The sequence below is a fragment of the Haemorhous mexicanus genome, chromosome 1, assembly GCF_027477595.1.
Source record: "Haemorhous mexicanus isolate bHaeMex1 chromosome 1, bHaeMex1.pri, whole genome shotgun sequence".
NCBI lineage: Eukaryota > Metazoa > Chordata > Aves > Passeriformes > Fringillidae > Haemorhous > Haemorhous mexicanus.
In genome coordinates, this window is record NC_082341.1 from 132301223 (window position 1) to 132323160 (window position 21938).

Genomic DNA, 21938 nt, shown 5'->3' on the forward strand with positions numbered 1-21938 from the left:
GTTGCTTGTAAAAAGAAAATAATATTTAATAGCTTAATTTATTTCAAAAATGTGCAAAGATATAGCATAGGTTGTTGATACATTTTTCCTTTAGAACACCTTTTTCCTTTAGCATAAGTGGACATGGGGAAAAATATAGAAAGAACAATTAGCATGAAAATTTCCTAGAAAAAGTTGTAACAGATGGATTCAGTGACTGCTGAGGATATATGTCAAAGAAACAAAGGGAACACAGAAAAATCACATTTCATGACATACAGCTTCCTCTTATGTTATCATGATCACGTGGGACACAGAAGACATAGGAAATGGGTTCTTCAGACTCAGTTTTCAGCTACTGGTCTGCTCTTCCAATCTTCTCTGGACAGGAGGCCTACAGCAGACCTAAATGTCATTTACAGAACTCAGGATTCTTTTAACACAGAAGAGGGCAAAGAAATAGTTATTTACATGAGGTGTATTAATGTTCACCTTGTCCCAGAGCAATTAATTCTTTCTTCTTTGTCCTTCCAGGAGAAAGGAAAGATGGAGTAGAATGTACAAGCTTCCTCTGTCAGAGGAAGCCACATCTTTAAACAGAGGGAGGCAATTTTCTCCTTTCTTTATGGTTGCTTGGGTCTCTTTCCATCTCCAGGTTCCTTTAGCATCTCTTAAGCACTCTGATGTTAGTTATTTGATCCCTATTTCTTTTTATCCTGTGTAACCTTCACAGACAGTGTGGCTTATGTGCTAGTGTACACTAGGATTTTAAAGCTCATTAAGAGGAGAATGTGTGACACTGTGGTCTGACACTGTTCTTCCAAAGATATAAATCCTGATGTCTGGGTCTGTCTCTTGTAGCAAGGTTCAGGCACATTAAATGACATCAGTTTCCTTATGTATATACCTATGACAGACTAATAAAAGCATATAAGAAAAATGCCATTTGGGACAGTGAGGGCATACTTTTGTCAAAGGTCTGCTGAAGTTTCCCAAGGCTAGAATAGTAAAAATGTATTGGCATCAAGCATGGTTTATTGTGGCTTGCTTTTGATACAAAGATCACTTTACCAAACACCTCACTTAAACCTGTACTGCTACATATGAGGAAGCCTCCTGAAGCAAGAACTTTTGGATCCATAACATGATTTACCACCATGATAACAACTTTACCACCACATCATAGTAACTTTTATGGCATGAGATAGATCCATAGAATTCACTGGGGATGGTGGGCATTTGCCAAATGGGGTACTTAAAAAGAATGATCACATCTAGAATGTAGAAGTGGTATAGACTGGAGTCTCAGAAAGAACTATGAGACTGTGGCAGAGTGATTGACAGAGTGTCTGGAACAAGGACTACCATTTTCCAACATATATATATATATATATATATATATATATATATATATATATATACACACACACACAAGGTTTCAATAAATGTCCTGTAAAATGCTACAGAAAGTACAGAGATATTACTTTTACTCAGCATTATTATAGTTACAAGAACTTGTTTGATGACGTTTGTCAAGCATTTTGAACAATGGCACATTTATATGCAATAATACAAAAATACAGGATGCAGACAGGACATCTGACCTTAACTGACCAAAGAGATATTCCATGCCATTTAGTGTTATATTCAGCATATAAAGCTGGGAGAAGAAGAAGGTATGGGGGGACACTCAGGGTTGTGGCAAGTTCCAAGTCACTGTTATGCAAGATGGAGCCTAGCATTCCTAGGCATGGCTAAACCAAGGGAAGTGGAGAATATCCTCTTAGCTCTGCTCATTTGCACAGCTTTTGCTTTACCTCTACAACTGCCTTTACCCAAACCCACAAATTTTCTCATTTTCACCCTTCCAATTCCCTGCCCCATCCTACCGTGGGAAAAGTGAGATGTGTAGGGCTCAGCTGCTTCCTCAGGGTAAGCCAAGACAATTGCTTAACAAAATGCTAGGCTGACTAGCAAAATGAAATACAGCAAAACAGATTTTAAAGTTAGGAAGGGATCTCCCCTAGATCTCTGTCCAAAAAGAGTAAAGTGATGTAGGTTTGGATCTACTCATGCACATACTACTTTTCTGTCTTTGGATATGAGGATTTTTGGGGTTAGGCACAGAAGTGTATGACTGCTATTGGGAGCCCAATCAAGTATCAGGCACAGCAGGTAGAATCAATAACTATCAGGATATCTGTGGTTTACTCTGTACTGTAGCACAGATACCCCTTGCATATCACAAACAGCATCACAGAGTATACATCACTATAGTGACATGAGTATCTCATATATTTTAAAAGAAACACGTAATTTGGTCCTTGGCCTAAGAAAGAAGCAGTAACACTGCTAATACCAATGAAGTGGCAGTGGTGCAATCTATCTCATACTCTCCTCATCCACATGGAAAGAAACTGCAAATAATTTGTCCTAGGAGAAATTCAAGCAAAAAGGTTAGGTCAAAGTAACAACATTTATGCCTTGTTCTACTGGTGATTATTCAGATCACAATAAACAAATTTAAGAGAGAATAATTTCAAGTTGATGCAGAAACCATGTTCTCATTCTATATCATGATGAAATACAGGGACACAGTCTCAAGCTGCATCAAGGGAAATACAGGTTGGATATTAAGAAAAAAGCTTTTCATGGAAAGAGTGATAAAGTACTGGAATGGTCTGCCCAGGGAGGTGGTGGAGTCACCATCCCTGGATGGTTTAAGATTGGATGTGGTACTTGTTGCCATGGTTTAGTTGAGATGTTGGGGCATGGGTTGGACTTGATGATCTTGAAGGTCTCTTCCAACCTAGTGATTCTGTGAATTCTGTGAAAAATATTTCTAGTGATCTGGTATATATCTATCAGGTGGATAGAGATAAGTTAAACATATTGATAACAATCTGCCACATCTGCAAGTGGCTTAAATTTAGACACTACCCTGCAAATTTCTAGACACTTTATTGAAAGGATCCCTAATCAGGTTTCCCCATCTGAAATAGTTGTGTTACCTCACTTGATATTTTTTTGCATTTTAACATTTTCTAACTAAAAAAATAAAATAAAATAAAATAAAATTAGTCTTAATAATCTGAAGATAACTTGCCAAGCACACTTGAAACATTTCTGGAAAATTATCAGCCACATTATCATCCTGCAAGAAATACTCCCCTGAATTACAGCTACCCCATAGTCTGCAGCACTCAAGCTACAGCACTGATAAGGATTAGTAAGAACTGATCCTGGGAGCAAAGAGCAAAGTAACATGAAGCACTTTAGCTGGTCACAGGGGATTCACAGCTTCAGACATTACCCCTCACACTTGAACTGAAGGCTTTGTAAGAGAAGTGCTCCAGGTGAAACCACAGGCACACAGAGGTCAGAGTAAAATTCCTGCTGTTTTCAATCAGGACACAATTTCACTGTAAGGATTTCATTGTTGCTAGTCTCTCTGTATTTTCAATACCCTTTCTTCTGCTTAGAATAAATAAATTAGTTAAAAAGCAGAGAGAAAGAACCATATATTATAAATCATATGGTAATAACTGTATGAACAAGTGAGGATCTGAAAAAGTGCAATCCAGTAACTCTTGAGTTCACTTTCAGAACAGGACAGAAATCGTAAATACTTCATAGTGTAAAAACTTAAAAATTCTGTGCCGCATAGAACAGCCAGATTAATTTTAATTCATTGAGAAAAAACAAAAACAAAACCAGCAACACTGTATGTATTGCTGATATGAAAGAGATAAATTGAACACTATTAACATTTTATTTATTTCAGTTTCAAATCAGTTAATGCTGCATCACACAGAAGCTTCACCTACAAGGTCAGACATGAGAAAAGTTGCTCACAGAGATTAAGAAGTGGCTTTCAAAACAAGAATGGAGGGTGTCAGATCAAGAGAAAACATTTGACTTGTGTAGGAGTAATAAGCCCAGTAGGTATCAAAAGCTTGATTTTGTTTACACAGTTTATACTGAAGGCAGTATTTCACAGGCTATCAGAGCAAGCAAACAGTATCAATGACAAAAAGCCATTCTGGGCTTTCTCCCTTCAAGATCCTGACTGGTTCTAGCTTTCCTAAACACAGCTCTCAAAAGCATGCTTTACCAGATCAAGGCTAAAGTCCTCTGCTGTGTCCCAGGCTGAGGTTTATAAAGAAAAATAGAAAGGAATAAAGCAGAGGAAGACTCTAAGCACTACTCTGAATGTGGTCTTAAAGGCTAATATTGCTACACCATTGCTACTACAGGAGTTCAGAGGGCTGCTAGCACAGAAAACAAGTTGAAAATCCTGGCTCGGTTCCCAAAAATATAGTACAGATCAATTCTCAGTAGCATTCTTCCTTGACAGTCTTAGGAAGTACCAAACAGTGATGAGCCTTGGAAAACTCTCTCGACTTACCTCATGTTCAGTAGAGGCGACACCAGGAATTAGTTTCTTCTTTTTCCTGAATCATATCCCAGATATGAATTGTGTCACCAGCTTACAACTATCCACGTGCCTCAAAGGGCATTTGATTTTCCCAATAAAGGGTAACACGTTTTCCAGCAAAATTTCATCTACTGTGAGACTTTACCTGAAGATACAGCCCAGACAGTGAGGTGACAATGTAACATTTGCACCATCTACAATCTACAATCTAATGGAATTTATGGGGTAGTGCAAACATACAAACTGCAGGGGAACGCTTCAGTAGAGCCAGCTGTGTCAGTCATGATCTGAGGTAACAATGTTTCTGCTTGAGCTTATTCTATTCTTTCATCTCCACACTTGGGTGCTCCTATACTTGGAGAGATCCTTTGTGGGACTACAGCTAAAGAGCTGAATCTAACCCAATTAATACAATCTAAGTTCAATGCCTCTTTACATTACCTCTTCTGCTTTTTCAAAAGTGAAAGACATACTATCCACTGCTTTTCTGACATATTACAGTCTGTTTCTCTTTATCTTTTTGAAATTCATTCATTGCTGTCACCTTTCTCCCCAAGAATGTTTTCTTAATTGCAGGACAGAAATGGGGTGGCTGATTTAAAATACCCACTACTATAAATATATATGGTTAAAATAAATTCCCCATCTGCACTCTTGAACAAGTAGAATCTCTATCAGCAGGTTTTCCAGAGGCCATCCTCTCACTTTCAACTCCTGATTCATGACATGAATTCAATCAGTATGGTAATTTTGAAGTTTTAGTTTATATTGTTGGCAGTCAACTGTCTATAGTGTTGTGTCATCCTCCCTTCAGCCAATATTCATTGAGTATGTATCAATCAATGTATTTTTCTCGTGAAAATATTACCTAAGCAGTCAGCCACTAAGCAGTCTTGTCTTCTTAAATTTCCTATATCTCAATCAGAGTGAAATAAAATAAAACAACAAAATAAAAAGGACCAAGCCACACAAGTGAACAGAGAATTTATATTATCTAAATATTAATCTAAAAATTTGTTTGTATTATTTAAATACTAGTATCTATATTAAACTCCTTAGTTCAAAAATTAATGTTACTTTATGACTAAAAGTACATGTCACTACTGATATTGGTACTTTGATATGATGCTTTTGAAGGTCTAATCCTAAACCTCTGCGATACTGGACCTACCTCACTTACAGCCCTATTTTTGGCTCTCATAAATGCTACAAAATACTAAATCAAGAGAACAAAGTCACACAGTTTAAAAGCAGTCAAATCTGTGTTTTCCTGTTCCTACTGGAGAAGTTGAGACACCTATAAAAATAAAAGCTAAATTTCAGGAGAGCTACCCAGTCCCTGCAGCTACAAAAAATAGGCATCCAAGCCCTAGAATCAAACAGGCATTTCCTGCAATAGTGATGCACAAGGTCAGCCAGTTAGCTACTGTTAAATAGTTTAAAGGTGCTATGCAAATTGTGTAATGTTAACAGTCATCATATAATGAAAAACAGTGTTTGTCAGCAGTTAGAAGTACTTTGACCTTATGAAGTGGCAGGTTTTAACAGGAGCAAAAATAGCAGCGAATACAATTTTGAAGACAATCAAAACTGAAAAGAGGTATGAAGAAAGCAGTGTGGCTAGTGTTAGACAGCTTTCATGTTAAACTGTTGGAAAGCTTCTTGAAGACTTGGATAACTGTATAAAATGAAAATATTCTGTTTCTTCTTTAACTGCGTATTCCCCATTCTTGTTTCAAAAAGAAAAAAACAAAAAGAAGTGAACCCAAGAGCTCAAAAAGAAGACAACCAAAATTAATCTAAAAGCCTTTTTTTATGATTTTCAAACAGATATGGTTGACTCTGTGGGCATTATTTACAATTTTCAGCATTGAATTAAATGTTGTTGGAAAAAAGACACTTTCACACACAGTGACTGAAAAGTGTAAATGACAAAAGCAATGAAGCAGAAACTGTATTGATACAATACAGCCCACATTTTTGGTCTAATAAAATAGCTATAGGGTTCTTAAGGTAGATACACCAATGCACAAGAATAAACTTTACAGCCAATAGCTGTCAGTAGAGCCATCAGCCTCTCTGGAGGAGGAAATTACTGTTAGAGTACAGAACAAGGAAGGAATCCAGTCCATTATTGCTGATGAGTAAAGTTATACATTGTAAGGCCCACATGAAATAGTTAGATTCCACCTCAAGTTAACTTTTTCTTCTTTGAATGACACCACTACTGTTCTTTTTAAAAAGTGCTTCAAGAATAACACCCCTCTAATGATTTGAAACTTTCTTCTACTACAAGATTCGGCTTATGCGTAGATAGCGCATCTCCATTTCTTTTTGTACTAATTTCACCCCTTATATATAGGTTAAGCCTATGGATTTTCACACCAATACTTATCTTAAATATTTAATAAACATTCATATAAAATATATATTATAATTTTTTTATATGAATTCCCAACCTGGAGAAGAGAAGGCTTTAGGGACCTTCTAGCAGCATTCTGATACATAAAGGGGCCAACAAGAAATCTGGAGAGGGGCTTTTGAGAAAAGTATGTAGTGACAGGACAAAGACTTTAAAATGAAAGAGGGCAGGTTTAAATTAGATGTCAGGGAGAAATTTTTCACTGTGGTGAAAAATGGTAGTGAGAGACTGGCACAGTTTGCTGAGAGAAGCTGTGGATGCCCCATTCCTGAAACCTTCCAAGGCCAGGTTGGATGACTTTGAATAGCCTGGTCTAGTGGAAGGTGTCCCTGCTCATGGCAGGAGGGGATGGAACTAGATAATCGTAAAAGTCCATTCCAACCCAAATAATTCTGTGATTCTATGATATACATATTTTTAAATTACTAAGTTAAAATGTTTAGTAATTCAGTGCTTTGCAAATAGCTTGGAGTAAAACTTTGGATGCAATGAAATTAATGGCACAATCTCAACAATTCCATGAAGTTAGAGTCTCATCTAAGTTTCCCAATGAAGACCAGATATTTTACCAGCCTACTAAGTACACAAGTAAACAAATAACAGTTACAAAAAAGAAAATAAATTTAATATGGGTGGATTCTCTTTCTTCCTGTCTCTAGTTTCTTCTTATCACTGAAACATATGTAGTATATGAACTCCAAAAAAAAAAAAAAGGAAGCAGGAAGGAAAATTATATTCTCCATTACTATATAACCCTGAAGGCTCTTGACTTCTTTCAACAACTCTATGAATTCTTTGTTTCAAATTTTAAAAAGTAACCACTTTTTTTTTCTCTAGTTACTTCACCAAACACCATTACACAACTTTCAACCACACGTTTAGCTATTTTATTTCTAAAAACAAGTTAAAACCTATAAAACCCTCAGACCACAGGACATTTAACTTTAAAAGTCCCTTTTTCCTTTTCTAGCTATCAGGACAAAGCTAACAGGCATGATGAAGTTCTCTATTGTATTACTGGAAACGGGACATGAGAAAAGCAGTAATTGCTTTAGGCTCCCCTGTCATCACTCGTAACTTTTACAAAACATCACAGAATGTATTGTTCCAACATTTTAAAAGCCTAGTTTCACCTTAAGAATCATTTCCTCTGGTGCTGAAAATTTAGATATGGAAGTGAATATTCATAAAGACATTTTAATGAAACAGAATTTTTATTTTGAGCAAAGTTAGAGAAAGAATATACTTCTATAGAATCCAAAACTTTTGGTCCAAATTAAATTGACATCACCTCCTGAGGAAGATCTTGTATATAGAAAAATTCTCTAATATCTTGGTGGAAACAGCATCTAAGCAACTAATCTAAGAAGAACAATGATTATATCTTTATCTGACTGCTGGGAAAAAGACTAAATTCTCTTAACAGTCAGGAGAAATGATGGAATTATTCACAAAGGATCTAAAATACTGTCTTATCTCTAAATGAGCCTGTGAGTGCCAAACAAGAGTAGAGCTATATATTACAAAGGAAGCTCTTCTGGATTAAAAGATTGCAGATATGTCACTCTTTCTTCACAAAGGCAGACTTAAAAATCCACAGCAGATCTAGTCTCTCTCTAGTTACATGCTAGCAGAAAGCTCATCTACATAGAATTTCAGGTAGCATACTAAAGTATTTCAAATTTTGGATTTAAAAATGAGATAAATAAGCAAATTTATAAATACAAGCTGGTCAGTTACACCCTTAATCTGACAGAGTTACAATTACTGTTTTGAAGACCTAAAGCAAGTGGTATAAATAAATCAATGAAATTACATACCTGCCTATGATGAGATCTAAATTCTGGTATTAACATAGAAATGAAAATTTTTGTTGACTTAATCCCCATTTTGCTTTACATAACAAAAGTACTTGGAAACAAGATAATTATTCTTGAAGGCCAAGAGCTCTTAGCCAAAGAAATTATTAAAATGTCATTTTCAGTTTTATCTTCTTGGGGATTGTCTATCAGGCAATAGACACTTAGTGAGCTTATTCTTATAAAATATATTTTCTTATTACATACTTTTTATAAAAATGCTTAACATTCTGTTTTCTCCCCTCAAGCTGTTTAGATGTTTATAAGTTTAGGACAGAAAGCCTTTAAAACCATTTAAGGTAAGGCACGAAATAACAGTCAGAAGCAGTAAATTTATAAAACCTGCCGTAAGTGTTTGCTCTGAGTTAGGTAACATGTTTTACATGGATTTGAACAGGCTCAGGCCCGATCTTGTTACAGCTGAAGGCAAAACTGCCTTGTTACAGTACCGAAATGTGTTCTTTAAATCCCTAACTAAATACTTAGAATACGTGAGATCCTTAGATGTGAGGTAGTGTTAACCTTTTACACTAAGGGATTAATCTATTTAATCATGTGCAGAGCATCAAAGTGACAGGGTAAAAACAGTAGTGACATAAGGATGGAATTCTATTCTTGGTTTTGTCAGTATAGGTGTCTGATGTGATCTAGAGATGAACTACATTAACCAGGGGATGGGAAATATATCACTGTATTTTTAAGGAGGCCCATGATTTTCTGGAACAGTATCTAGGGACCATGCAAGTCAGACCACAGGGCCTAAACAGCACCAGGTCCCTACACGAGCATAATGAATCCTACCACTGCAGAGGGAAGGGGTTCAACCCCAAATCATGACATTGGAATGCCACTGTCTACCCTGGTGAGCCCTACAGGTCTCATCACTTTCCAGCATCATTTAAAACTAGAAACAGGTTTTAGTTACCTAAATAGAAGTGTCTAGAGTTGTATGAGCTGACTTAGAACATAGAGACTGGCTTCCTGTTGCTAGCCTAAAGAGGAAACTTTCGTTGGTCCCATGTGATTTCTGCCAGCCTTGTGCACGTCTTGGCCAAGGGCACCTTAAGGGGTGCTCGATACGCACAGATGAGCAACTTAATCACACTTCTGGTCAATACCAACAGGAGAATTCAGAGACTCCAAGTCACTCTGAAACAGTCATAATGTGAACAGACGGTACAGGAACCTTGAGGAAAAATATTCAGTTTCTACTTATATCATACTTAACATATCATCACAGCAAATCTTATTTACCTTATCCTCTCCCCATTAATTTCTTAACACCCAGGGGTATATGAGCAGTATGGCTGCCTGTTAGTGGTGCCTAATACAAAACATTAAATGCATGGAGCAGTGCATCTTTTATTGTATGTCATAAAAATCCACAAATACTCAAATACAAAAGGAGGAGCTTCAGTACTGCGATGAAAAGGAAACATGAATGTTTGTGGAACAATTTACTTGTTTAAGAGTATATTCACTCAAAACCAGAACAATTTTAAATTGTGCTTTCTGTGGCATTTACATTCCCATCCAAAATTGATTTAACTGTTAAGAGTTTTAAATTTATTTGAAATAATTTTGAGTATGTTTGGGTAATAAAAATTATCTTACTCAAACTTTCATTCTGAAAGAGACTGTGACCCTCTTTATCTCCAGTTATCTAATGACATCCTTCACCTAATCCTAACAGTGTTGTCTACCAAGTTTTGGTACTCATATTTTAAAAGACCAAACCAAAACCAAATAAACAAACAACAAACAAAAAACTAAAACCCAAAAAAACCAACCACAAAAAAATCAAAACCAATGTTCAAACTGTTATAGACATGTCTATCGTCTTTTCTACTCTGGCACTTTCTTTTAAACACATTCACTTCTAGAACCACTATACAGATTATTAAATTGAAATGCTGTATTTATATTTTATGATACCTCTCTACTACACTTTATGAAAAAAAGTGAAACAGTCCCAACATAAAGAATGATGAAGATATATTCATGGCTCTTTTACACTGCTTTTCTTCGATTGCTCTTGATATGTAGCCTGGAAACACTCTTCACTTAGTTCAATGCACACTTCTGCAAGCTAGGTTACAAAGATGGATAAACTGCAGGATCCATCATAATGGAACTGGACACACAACCTGGATCTTCAGCTCCCCCAGCAAAATGCCTCAGTCACTTACATCACACACTTTTCCCGACATATTTGAAAATAGATGCAATAGAGAAAAATATAATAAAGACCTTTGCAAAGCTGGCATTTCATGTACAAGTAATGAAGGACAGAAGTATCAGAGCTCGGCACTTCATAAGCAACAAGAAAAACCAAACACTAGAACACTGTCCTGGGTTGGTTTGAGGTTTTTTTAATTATTTCATTTTTCTAAATACATAAAAGCAATGAGAGAAAAAAAAAAAAAAAAAGCCTCACATGCCAAGACCAAAATCATGCAGTAGAGTTAACAATATATTTCTATTACTTCTCATAACAATAATGTAATGCATTTTAGTGCATGAAAGATCATTTCTTTCACTTGCAATTAAACACAAACCACAACAAAGACAGATACAATCTGTCAATTTCTCTGCAAAGACAGTGGGTCAAAGCAATTTCCTAGAAGAGCATCACACAACCAATGTCTGAGGTAAAAACGTGACAGGATCATCACCTTCAGATCCACATGCCATACAAAAAGAAAGCAATTTCCTCTGTTGTACACTTTGTAAATATCCACCAATACATTTAAATAAAGTAACTTCCTCCCATTGAAAGGGAGGCCTGTTTTTCTGTTTTACTATCTATGTTTCAAAGAAATTGATTATTTTCTTTCTGCCTTTCAGCTGGTAATTTTCTAAGAAATTAAGTCTTCCCCTTGCCAACATCTATTTCATATCTGTAAGTGAATTTGTGATTACATCCCAGCAAAAAATGAACAGTAGCAATGAAATAAAACAACTTCTTCCCTATAATATCATGAGAAAAAAATACTAAAGACTAGATTTTCTGAGGTTAGTATATCTTTTCCAAATATCTACACAGCTTTGAAACCAGTTCAATTGTTTCCTAAAAGAGAAAAAACACACAACACAATCTTCATGTATTACAAATATGTCACATGAGTGGGAAAATCTGATGAAAATTGATATAGATTTGTCTTACAGCAGTTACTTTTTTCCCCCTAACTGTGTCATAATATGATGAGTACTTGTGAGTTAATACAATCAGAAGCTCAAAGAAGAGGGCATCAGTCACAGAGGGACATTTTTTCCACATAATCATAGAATGGGTCAGGTTAGAAAGTACCACAGTGGGTCGTCTGGTCCAACCTCCCTGCTCAAGCAGGGGCATCCCAGAGCACATGGCACAGGATTGTATCCAGATGGTTCCTGAATATCTCCAGTGAGGGAGACTCCATATGCTGTTCCAGTAAGAGTAAAGTTCTTCCTCATATTCACATGGAACTTCCTGTGTTCCAGTTTCTGCCCACTGCCTCTTGTACTGTTGCTCAGCACCACTGAGCAGAGCCTGGCTCCATCCTCTTGACACCCTCCCTCCAGATACTGATAGATATTGATGGGATCCCCTCTCAGTCATCTCTTCTCAAGGCTGAGAAGGCCCAGATCCCTCAGCCTGTCCTTGTAGGAGAGATATTCTTGTACTGAGGAGGCCAAACTGGACACAGCTCTCCAGACGTGGCCTCACTAGGGCTGAGTAGAGCAACAATATCACCTCCCTCAACCAGCTGGCAATTCTTGGCCCAGCATCCCAGGCTACCTTTGTCTCGGCCACAAGGACACACTCCTGGCTCATGGATGGCTTTCTGTCCAACAGAACTCCCAGGTCCTTCTCCACAGAGTTGTTTTCCAGCAGGTCATCCCCAGTCTGTACTGGTCCACAGGGTTGTTCCTCTCCAGGTGAAGAACCCTGCAGTCACCTCGGTTGAATTTCAGATGGTTCTTCTCTGCCCATCTCTCCAGCCTGCCGAGGTCATTCTGAAGGGCTGCTCAGCACTCTGGGCTATCAGCTGCTCCTCCCAGCTTTGTGTTGTTGGGGCACTTGCTGAGGAGGCCTCTGCCCCTTCACCCAAGTCATCAATGAATAGGTTAAATGGTACTGGGCCCAGTACTGAACCTTGGGGGACACCAATACTGACAGGCCTCCAGCTAGACCCTGTGCCACTGATTACAGCCCTCTGGGATCTGCTGTTCAGCCAGTTCTCACACCACCTCTCTGTCCAATAACACAGTTCACATTTCCTGAGTTCGCCTGTGAGGATGTTGAGTGAGACAGCTTTGAAAGTCTTGTTGAAGTCAAGGCAGACAATATCCACTGCTCTCCCCCTCATCTGTCCAGGCAGTTGTATCATCATAGAATTCAATAAGGTTGGTTAAGCATGATTTACCCTTAGTAAACCTATGCTGACTACTGCTGATAACATTCTTATCATCTCTGTGAATAGAGATGGCCTCTTTTCCAAAGCACTGAGCCAACCAGAATAGAGGCAATCCTACCAAGTGGTAGCAGCAGAATCATAAATCTACTTCCGCCCTGGCCACTGAGTGTAGATGCTCTTTTAAAATGCAGACATAAGGAATTTTCTTCAATATTCATTACAAAAACATCCTCTACAAATACTCCATAACCCAACAGTCTCATTCCACACTGCTATTCCACACAAGGGTCAATCCTGGTATGATTCATAATGAATTAATAAAGAGAGAAAAATATTTTCATCCACAATCACAAAGCAGTTGTTGAATAATACGCTTTATGTTTTTTTCTACACGTAATAAAAACTGCTGTAGTTCTACAGAGAGAAAGCATCAAGTGACTTTAATGTTCTTCTTATTGCTTCACCTGCACATCTCCTAGCACAGCAGTTTTAAATCTAGAATGTGAAATCCCTTTCCCAATGACTGGGTTCAAGCTTTAATCTTCAATACTTGAGATTGGATTGCCTGATATTAAGCTCTGAAATCAATGGGACATAAGTTTCCTAGCACCCTGAAGCCTTGATCTTGAAATTAACAGGAATTTCTAAACATGGCAAAAATACCTGAACAAGCCCCTAAGTCAATTATGTGCTGTAATACCTCAAAAGTTATGCTAGAATTATCATTATTATTACAGCTGAACTCCTCAGCTGGTATAAACCAGATGTTAATAAGCAAGGAAACACTGTACCAACAGTTTTGGTTAATAAGTAAAACTACAGAAATATTTTTTCCTTCATGTGTAATTTATGTCAAATTTAATTCATCACAGAAATAAAGTGTTGCCACTTAATTGCTCTTAGTGCACAGCAAAGATGCTTACAATGAATGATGATAAGCAGGAACATGAATGAACAGTTGCCAGGCAACCAATAAATAAAGGTTCCAAATAGCATGACCTCCCTTTAAAGGATAAAGCTCTAATCATAATTATTTTTCAAATCCATTTCAGTGCCAGCTAAAATCATGTTTGCAGCACTAATCCTGGCCTTCCTCATATAGAATGAAACCAAATCTGTCATTTGACATATCACAGATAACAAATTAAACAGACTCAACCTGCTCCTTCAGATTATGGTCAACAGTGCATTTTGAGGATGGCAAAAAGGTTAGACAATAAACTGGAATCTGAAATAGAGAGCTGAGATTTAAGCAATGTAAATAGGGTAATTAAAATAATTTTTTAAAGTTACGTTGTTTCCTAAGGATCTTCAAACAGTATCAACACAAAATCCTCCAATGTTTAATATCATAAAATGATCATTCCATAAAGTACAAGAATGAGACAGAATTTAAAATACTAAAAACAGATGCAGTTTGAAATGCTTTAAAATCTATATAAGACCACATTCTATCTTTATAAACTCTTACAACACAGTCTTGCTGAGTGCTTAAGCAGAGCTGAGGTGCCTAGAGCAAGCACTGACCTTTTAGATGGATTCAAATAAAACTGACAAAGAACAGCATAAATCTTAAACTAGTTAAAGAACACAGTATATCCACTTTGAAGAAACAATGAATGGTTATGCAGAAGTTTTACATTATGCCTTCCAAATAATGGAATTGGGCTTGTTCAAGGTTTACTGGTTGGCCAATAAATATTGTATTTATTTTAGTGAGCTCTCATGTTAGAAAACATTAGGAATACATGTTTTTGCAGCTTTATCTTGCACTACATAAGGTGATTACATAAATCTCTTTAACCATTTTATTTCTTTTCTTTAGTAGTATTGAGATCCACTAACAGCTGTGATGCATAAACACTAAACTGACAAAAATTTACAACAGGAAAACAAGTTGAACTACAATAAAAAACAAATATGTTTTGTACCTAAGGTATAAAATAGTATGTCAGCAGTAAAGCCATAAGAACAAGCACCATTCTTCCAACCAATCTTTGAAAAATACAGGCAACAGAATCCATGAACTTCCCTGCAATGTCAGTAGCACAAAATAATCTCACACTTTACAGTAGTAAATGCACTATAACAACTAAGTACTATTTTTTCACGTGTTTCTTCATATCAAATGAGAACCAGTTCATTATATAGTAGGTAATCTCCTTCTTTGAGAGAAAAGCATTCTGTTGCCTTCCATCAGACACATAATTTTCCAATTATTTTCCTTATCTAGATATATCTGCTCACCAGAGACATTTATAGGAGCTATTCTGTGTATCTATAAGCAAACAGGAAATATACCACATTATATCTGTATTTTCCTTGACTAATATTTCACCCACTAATCATCTTCATCACCTGATTCAGTAACTCCTCTACATCTTTGTAATAATTTCAGTTTGAACTCCTTGTTCTAATGAAAGTCCAGTTCATTTCATTGATATCCTATGCAAGAATGAGATTCAGAGTTTAAGTAATTGAGAATCATGCATACTGACTGTAACCTAAAACAGTGCAGAAGATCCTCTAAATTCCTGTTAGGACACATGGCACTATTGATAGAAAAACCACATTAATTGCTTTTCCATGGTTTTCAGCTTGCATTTTAATGACCTATAGAAGAACTGTGTTGTGCCTATAAACCTCACAACCAAGACCACTAGTTCAAAAGTGTGTAAAGGTGCTTTGGAGGATTTATTCCCCTCCCAAGTGTTTATTCCTTTTCAGATGCCAGCTGAAGAATGAAACTGGTCTGGTTTTAAGCCTAAAAGACTAAGAGCTTATGGAATAAAAGGTCTTGCCTTATCATTTAGCAGGAGCTGGAGGCTAATTGTGAAGTTTATTAACAATGAAAACAATGGGGTTCTCAGAAACTTATTAGCATGGAGGAAACTGATGTTATTTTTCTGAAGTTTGGATTCCACTGTGTTTTGTTCCACAACATGCAATTTAACTACCCTACTTTTGAAAATGGGAGATGACTGTATTGTTTTAAAGATTTGCTCACACTAAAATAAGAGTAATTTTAAGACCTCCCCTAGGGATTCAAGTCTATACATTCAGCAAGAGAAGGAGGAAAACAGCATAACTGCCAGCTTGAGGAGAGAGAGGATGAGGCATGCTTTCTCTGTAGTGTTTCCCACATTACAGACACAGTCAATGAAACTAGATGCAATTCTAAAAACACTTTCCTCGACAGGGCTCAGGCAGATACCAATCTAAGTAAGAGTTCGCAGCTTTATGTTCCAGAGATCAATCCTATTTTAGATGCATGCTAAACCTGTCTTCTGTTTAAGATATTTTTGTTTCAATAACCATTTGTCCCATAACAAAATGGTAATATTTGTTTTATTTTTAATATTAGATATTTATTGGGTAATTAAATATAAACTTATTATTCAAGTATATAGAAAAGCTAATGGATGACATTAGAAGGTAAATTTGCAGAACAATACCAGCTCAAACAGTGCAATATTGTTTAGTTTAGGAAAGGAAATATATATATGTATACACACTAGATGCATATATAGATACTTGTGAAAGACCATCTATAGACACTCCCAGTAACACACAAAGGAGTTATATTTGAGCTACACAAAATTGTATTACTATAGTGAGGAGCCCAGTAGTGGAATGAAGGTTGTCTGCTGCTCTATCACTTTTTAGTAACAATTAGCCTCTATGTGTTTGATTCAGTCTTATATCTCGAATGTTCTTTTTGTAACTGTTATTCCATTCAATGCCATTCATTGATGGACATCTTGCCCTGCTAGTGTACAGTAATAGTTGAAAATAGCAGCAAAACTCAACATTGATGACACAGTCTTTCAGTAATATACTTAATGAAGTCACTGTTTTGGACCAATAGTTCAGCTCTAAAAGAGGGAGCTAAGAGTGTAGTCCTTAGTTTTTGTCATGATGTCAGAAACAAAGTCTCACAAAAATGCTACTGATAATCAATGAACTTTGAAAATTAATGCTAAGAACCTTCCTTCCTATATGACTAAGTGATTCATAAATTTCATCATGATTTCTTAATCTACCAGTTATAAACATGTCTCATGAAGCTTTAGCACAAAACTCTCATCAATACAAAGTGCAAGCGTGCCCCTCTCATGTACCATACTCCATGATCTGCAGCCTATTTTGTTGTGGCTATTACATGAAATACTGTATTCATTAATACATTTCAGGATAGACAGCTGAATTCAGCTATCATTGGAAGCTTGAGGAATTCCTCCATTCAGTTCTATGGCTAATAGAAATTTTACAGAGACAACAAATAACAAGGAACAGAAATTTTCATACAAGCTTGTAAATTTCAGCTTTGTGTTTTACTTTTAAAAGGAAACACTGTTATTTAATGTCTTTGAACTACAGTAGTGTCTCTCTTAAGAACTGCCCTGGATCAAATCACTGAAACAAACAAACCAAAAAATTCAACAAGACTGCACAGATTTTACTTATCAATCAGGAAAGTGGGTTAAACAAGACAGAACAAGAGGAAATAAATAATCTCCTCATTTTATAATGTTCAACAGGTATTACCTGTATTTTATTTAAAGACAAGAAAGAATGAAAAGTAAATCTGCTTTACAACCATCCTAAGCAAATTTTTTCAGTGACATTTCATTCAATTAGATGTCCACTACTTCTTTCCTGAAGCCTCCTTTGCATATTTTTTCTTACTGTCATAAGAAATCTTTCTTAGATTTTCACAATTTACTCTGAAGTACAGCTGCTTTATGCACTTGTGCTGACACGCAGAGTTTTACAGCACAATACATACTTGCTGTTGCCAAGTCCTTTGCCTCAAATTTCCCATGCTTTTAGCTTTTGCTGTTCCCAGCAAAAAGAAAATTGAATTTTCAGCACTATCCAAACAATATGAACACAGCAACGGCTGTTCTGGGGCAAATGTGAAGTTCATTTAGGCCAGGACGATGTCACTAGCAGTGGTCAAAGGCAGTGACCTAGGAAAAAGGCCCATATTAGGATAACTCTCAAATAATACAGCAATCCCCTGGAACACTCTTCTGGCTCCCAGCAATGCGTGGCTCAAAGACTTAAATGTGAAAAGACTGGAAGCATTGGTATATGATAATACTCTGCTATCAGCAGGGCTGGAAAGAAGAGCAGAAGACTGCACACTTCAAAAAGGAGAAATATGTGCCCTTGTCACACATACATGCCACTTCATTCTTTCCAACAGTGTTTCTTGCTCCTGATATTGCCTTTACCCTCAAGATGTGCTGTTTTCCATATGGAAGAGGCGGCAAAAATGGAAGTGTTTCCCTTCTTTCCTCAGAAAACCTCCTCCTGACAGGAGCTGGCCTCCTGTTCATATTCCACTTGACTAAACCAATCTTTTTCTCTTCCCACACTAGCTCCATCTGCTGCCTGTCTCTCCAGCAGAGCCAGATGCCAGCAAAGCAGACTGCTGTGGGAGGAGAAAGTTCTGTCGCTGGAATTTCATCCCTATACTCTGCAGGGGGCCAGCCTGTGAAGCATGGGGAGGATGCAGAGAGCAACTTCCTCTCTTCCACGCTCCTTCCCCTGCTCATCAGTGAAGAAGGCAGCTGAGGACATGAGCAGAAAGATAAAAGACCAATTTGTGCTCTTAAATATGCAGTTTTAACATTCATATAGCAGAAGTCTCACAGTTGTACTCCAGACTTGAGCATGGTACACACCAGATAAACATGTGAGAAGACATGAGTCCTGCTCCAAAGACCTCACAATCCAATAGAAGCAGAGATGCACATTTGTGATAAGGATCAAATGAGTGACTAGAGCACAGATGACAGAGAAAAAAGACTCGGATTTATAATCAAGAGAGACTTTAATGATGGAGTAAAAAGACAGTACTTTCTGGAGAGATGGAAGTCAAAGAAAGAATCAATGGATGAGTGCTGTTAAGCTGAGAGAATTGCAAAGGAAACTGCCTGTAGAGAAGGAAAGAGTAGGATGAAAACAAACTTAGAGAAAGAAAATGTGGGTTCTTTATACACTTGTGTGATCTTGCATGTAACAGAGGGAGAAGACATACAGGTAAGAATTTCAGATAAACAGTCTAGTAACAGAGGAGGATCTGCATGAGCAATCTTGTCAGAGAAAGAAGCATGAATGTGTGTCACTGAGTGAGAACAAGAGCTGATATAAAATAAGCAAGTGTGCATATGTGTGAGACAGGGACACAGACTTCATTTTTCTGGAAGGAAGTATCACGGGAACCCAGGAGACTAAAGAGAGTATAAAACAAAAAAGGATGGTGTATGGGTGCAGCAGAAAGTTTTGAGTGGGGCTGGCAGGACAGAAGAAAGTGAAGGTACAGAGCGACCTAGGAGAATACCAGAATTATGTATAAGAGTTTGAAAGAGCACATATAAATTACAGAGACATAGCAAGAAAAATCAATAAGTTGAATTGACAAGGAAAAGAAGGAAATAGACACATCACATTGCTGCAGAGTAAGGATCTCAGCAGAACAAATGGAGTGACAGGATAGAGAAAAAGGAGGAAAGAACATATGCAAAGATATAAAAAGTCAGTAAAGAAACATTAGTTAAGTGAAAGCATTATGTAAAAACTCCTAATGGGAAAACTGGGTGTGTAGACAAAGGTGACTGGAAATGGATGGTCACTGTAAGTGTAAGCTCTTAGGGTTTGCCCCATCTTGGTATCCCCACATTTAAATCTTCATTTTCTCTCGGAAAAAAAAATGCTGTTTCCTTGTCTTCCACACCCCCTAACTTCCGAGCTGTAGTTGCACCTCTATGCCATTTGTTTCACTATTTCTAGTGGCAACTCTTTTTCTTACATCTACATGGGAAAAAGCTCTTTTTTTTTTTTTTTTCAGATGCTCTACCACAAAGAAACGTGCCAAAAATCTCAAGTTTCCTTCCTCCTGTCCTCATAACGCTCTTTCATTCATTCTTCTTCGGGAAAAAAAAAAAAAAAAACCAAACAAAACAAACCAAAAAAGGCTGGGAAAACTCAGCAATACGGTGGTATCTTAAGTCCAAGACATTCAGCGAACCTTTCCTGAGCTGCATGTACATACTGCGCCCCAGCTTTCCTCCGTGCCCGGGTGAGGGTTTCCCGTCTCCCGCGGGCTGCGCTCCAGCGCCCGGCATCGCGCTGGCAGGATAACGGGATCTCCGGCTGAAACGCATCCATCAGGCGGGGCAGCGCGGGGAGGGGAGCTAGCTACCGGCTGCTGGAAGGAAAGCCTACACAGACGTATGCCCTGGCTGCTGGAAGACATGGCTGGCTGGCTGGCTATTTGATTTGATTTGATTTGAGGGACATAAAAAAAGGGAAGGGAGGAAACGGAGAGGGGGAAGCACACACGCTCGCACACGCATCCGGCTGATCTTACCTCCACATTGAAATACTGCTCCGCTTTGCACACTGTGGCACATAAAATCCAAATGAAGGTTTGCAAGAAAAACACCCTGGATTGAGAAACGAAATCCAACCGGCTTCCAGTGCTGGATGCGAGTACGATCATAGTGAACTGTGCTTCAGCGGGTGGAAGACCTCTCTTTCTCTCTCTTTGCCTTAAACAAATGCACAAAACAAACCAGCCTCCCCCGTGTCGGTGAGGAGCCCGTAGCGCAGGTTCACCCACAGTCGGGGAGGAGGAGGAAGAGAAGGAGGAGGAGGAGCAGACACTTCACAGCACAGGCGGCGGCGCGGCAGGGTCAGCTCTCGCTCATCCTCACCACCAGCCCCGTAAAGAGGGAATGTGGCGTCCGAGTACAGGCGCTGCTCCTGCACGACTCCTCTCTGCCCAGCAGCAGCAGCCGCCTCCCCGTGTCCTCCCTCCGCTCCCGCCTCCTCCGCCTCTCCTGCCTCCTCCCCTTCAGCCTCCGCCTCCTCCCGGGGTAGGCGGGCCGGCTCCGCTCGGCTCTGCTCTCTGTCGTGGATCGGCCCGGTCCGGCTCGGCTCGGCTCGGCTCGGCTCGGCTCGGCTCGGCTCGGCTCGGCTCCCTGCCCTGCCCTGCCCTGCCCTGCCCTGCCCTGCCCTGCCCTGCCCTGCCCTGCCTCGCCCCCCGCCGTTCCCCTCCACTCCAGAATGTTCAGCCGAAACCTTCATGGCCCCGCCCCGTAGGCGGCCTGAAGGCGACGGCCCCACCAGGCGGCCCCGGCGCGCCAGCGCTGCACGGCCGCGCTCGGTGGGCCGCGGCCCGGAGCCTCCGTGGGCGGCGGCTGGGGACCCGCGGCCCGGGAGCAGCCGGCGGCCTTTCCCCACGGTCCCGTCCCCAGGAGCCGAACGAGTGACGGAGCCTCCTCGCCCTCTCCACGGGAGGCGCCCGGCGCGGAGCGAGCGATCCCGAGCCACCCGCGGTGCCCGGGCCCGGGAACGCCGCGCTGCCCTGCTCGCGGTGCTGCTTGGGTGATGAAATTCTGCTTGATGCGTCCGAAAGCACGGCCATACGCTTAAAGGAAATCAGCGTGTGAAATACTATAGCACAGACTAACTTCATGCTGGTTATTGTCATATTCAAAATGCCTTACAATTTCGGCAGATGAACTACCCGTGCAGTGATTTAATAGTAAACGGAACTTTTTATGCGACCCTTTGATATGTCATGCAGTATAAGGAAGGTGAGATGATCCATAACATCAGTGGACATGATACTGCAATAAGACATCTTGGGGAAAAAAGAGGAGGAAAAAAAAAAACGAAAAGCAAAACTCCAAGTTTACCAAAAAAAAAAAAAAAAAAAAAAGGAAAAAAGAAAAAGGAATTTAAAATTGTAATTTTTTTTTTTTTTTCTGTTTGGTTATCAAAAAATATGCGAAGATACTTGGCCATTATATGGGACAAACAGG

At 38.8% G+C, this 21938-nt stretch overlaps 1 protein-coding gene across 1 annotated transcript in view; it reads right to left on the reverse strand.

The window, feature by feature from the left end:
• Positions 1-20929, reverse strand: part of MMP16 (matrix metallopeptidase 16) — a 166037-nt gene extending 145108 nt beyond the window's left edge. Inside the window, exon 1 of the mRNA XM_059863264.1 lies at positions 20480-20929. Within this exon, the coding sequence (XP_059719247.1) occupies positions 20480-20611 (132 nt within the window). The 5' untranslated portion in view covers positions 20612-20929. The remainder of the gene's footprint in view (positions 1-20479) is intronic.
• Positions 20930-21938: the final 1009 nt, after the last annotated feature.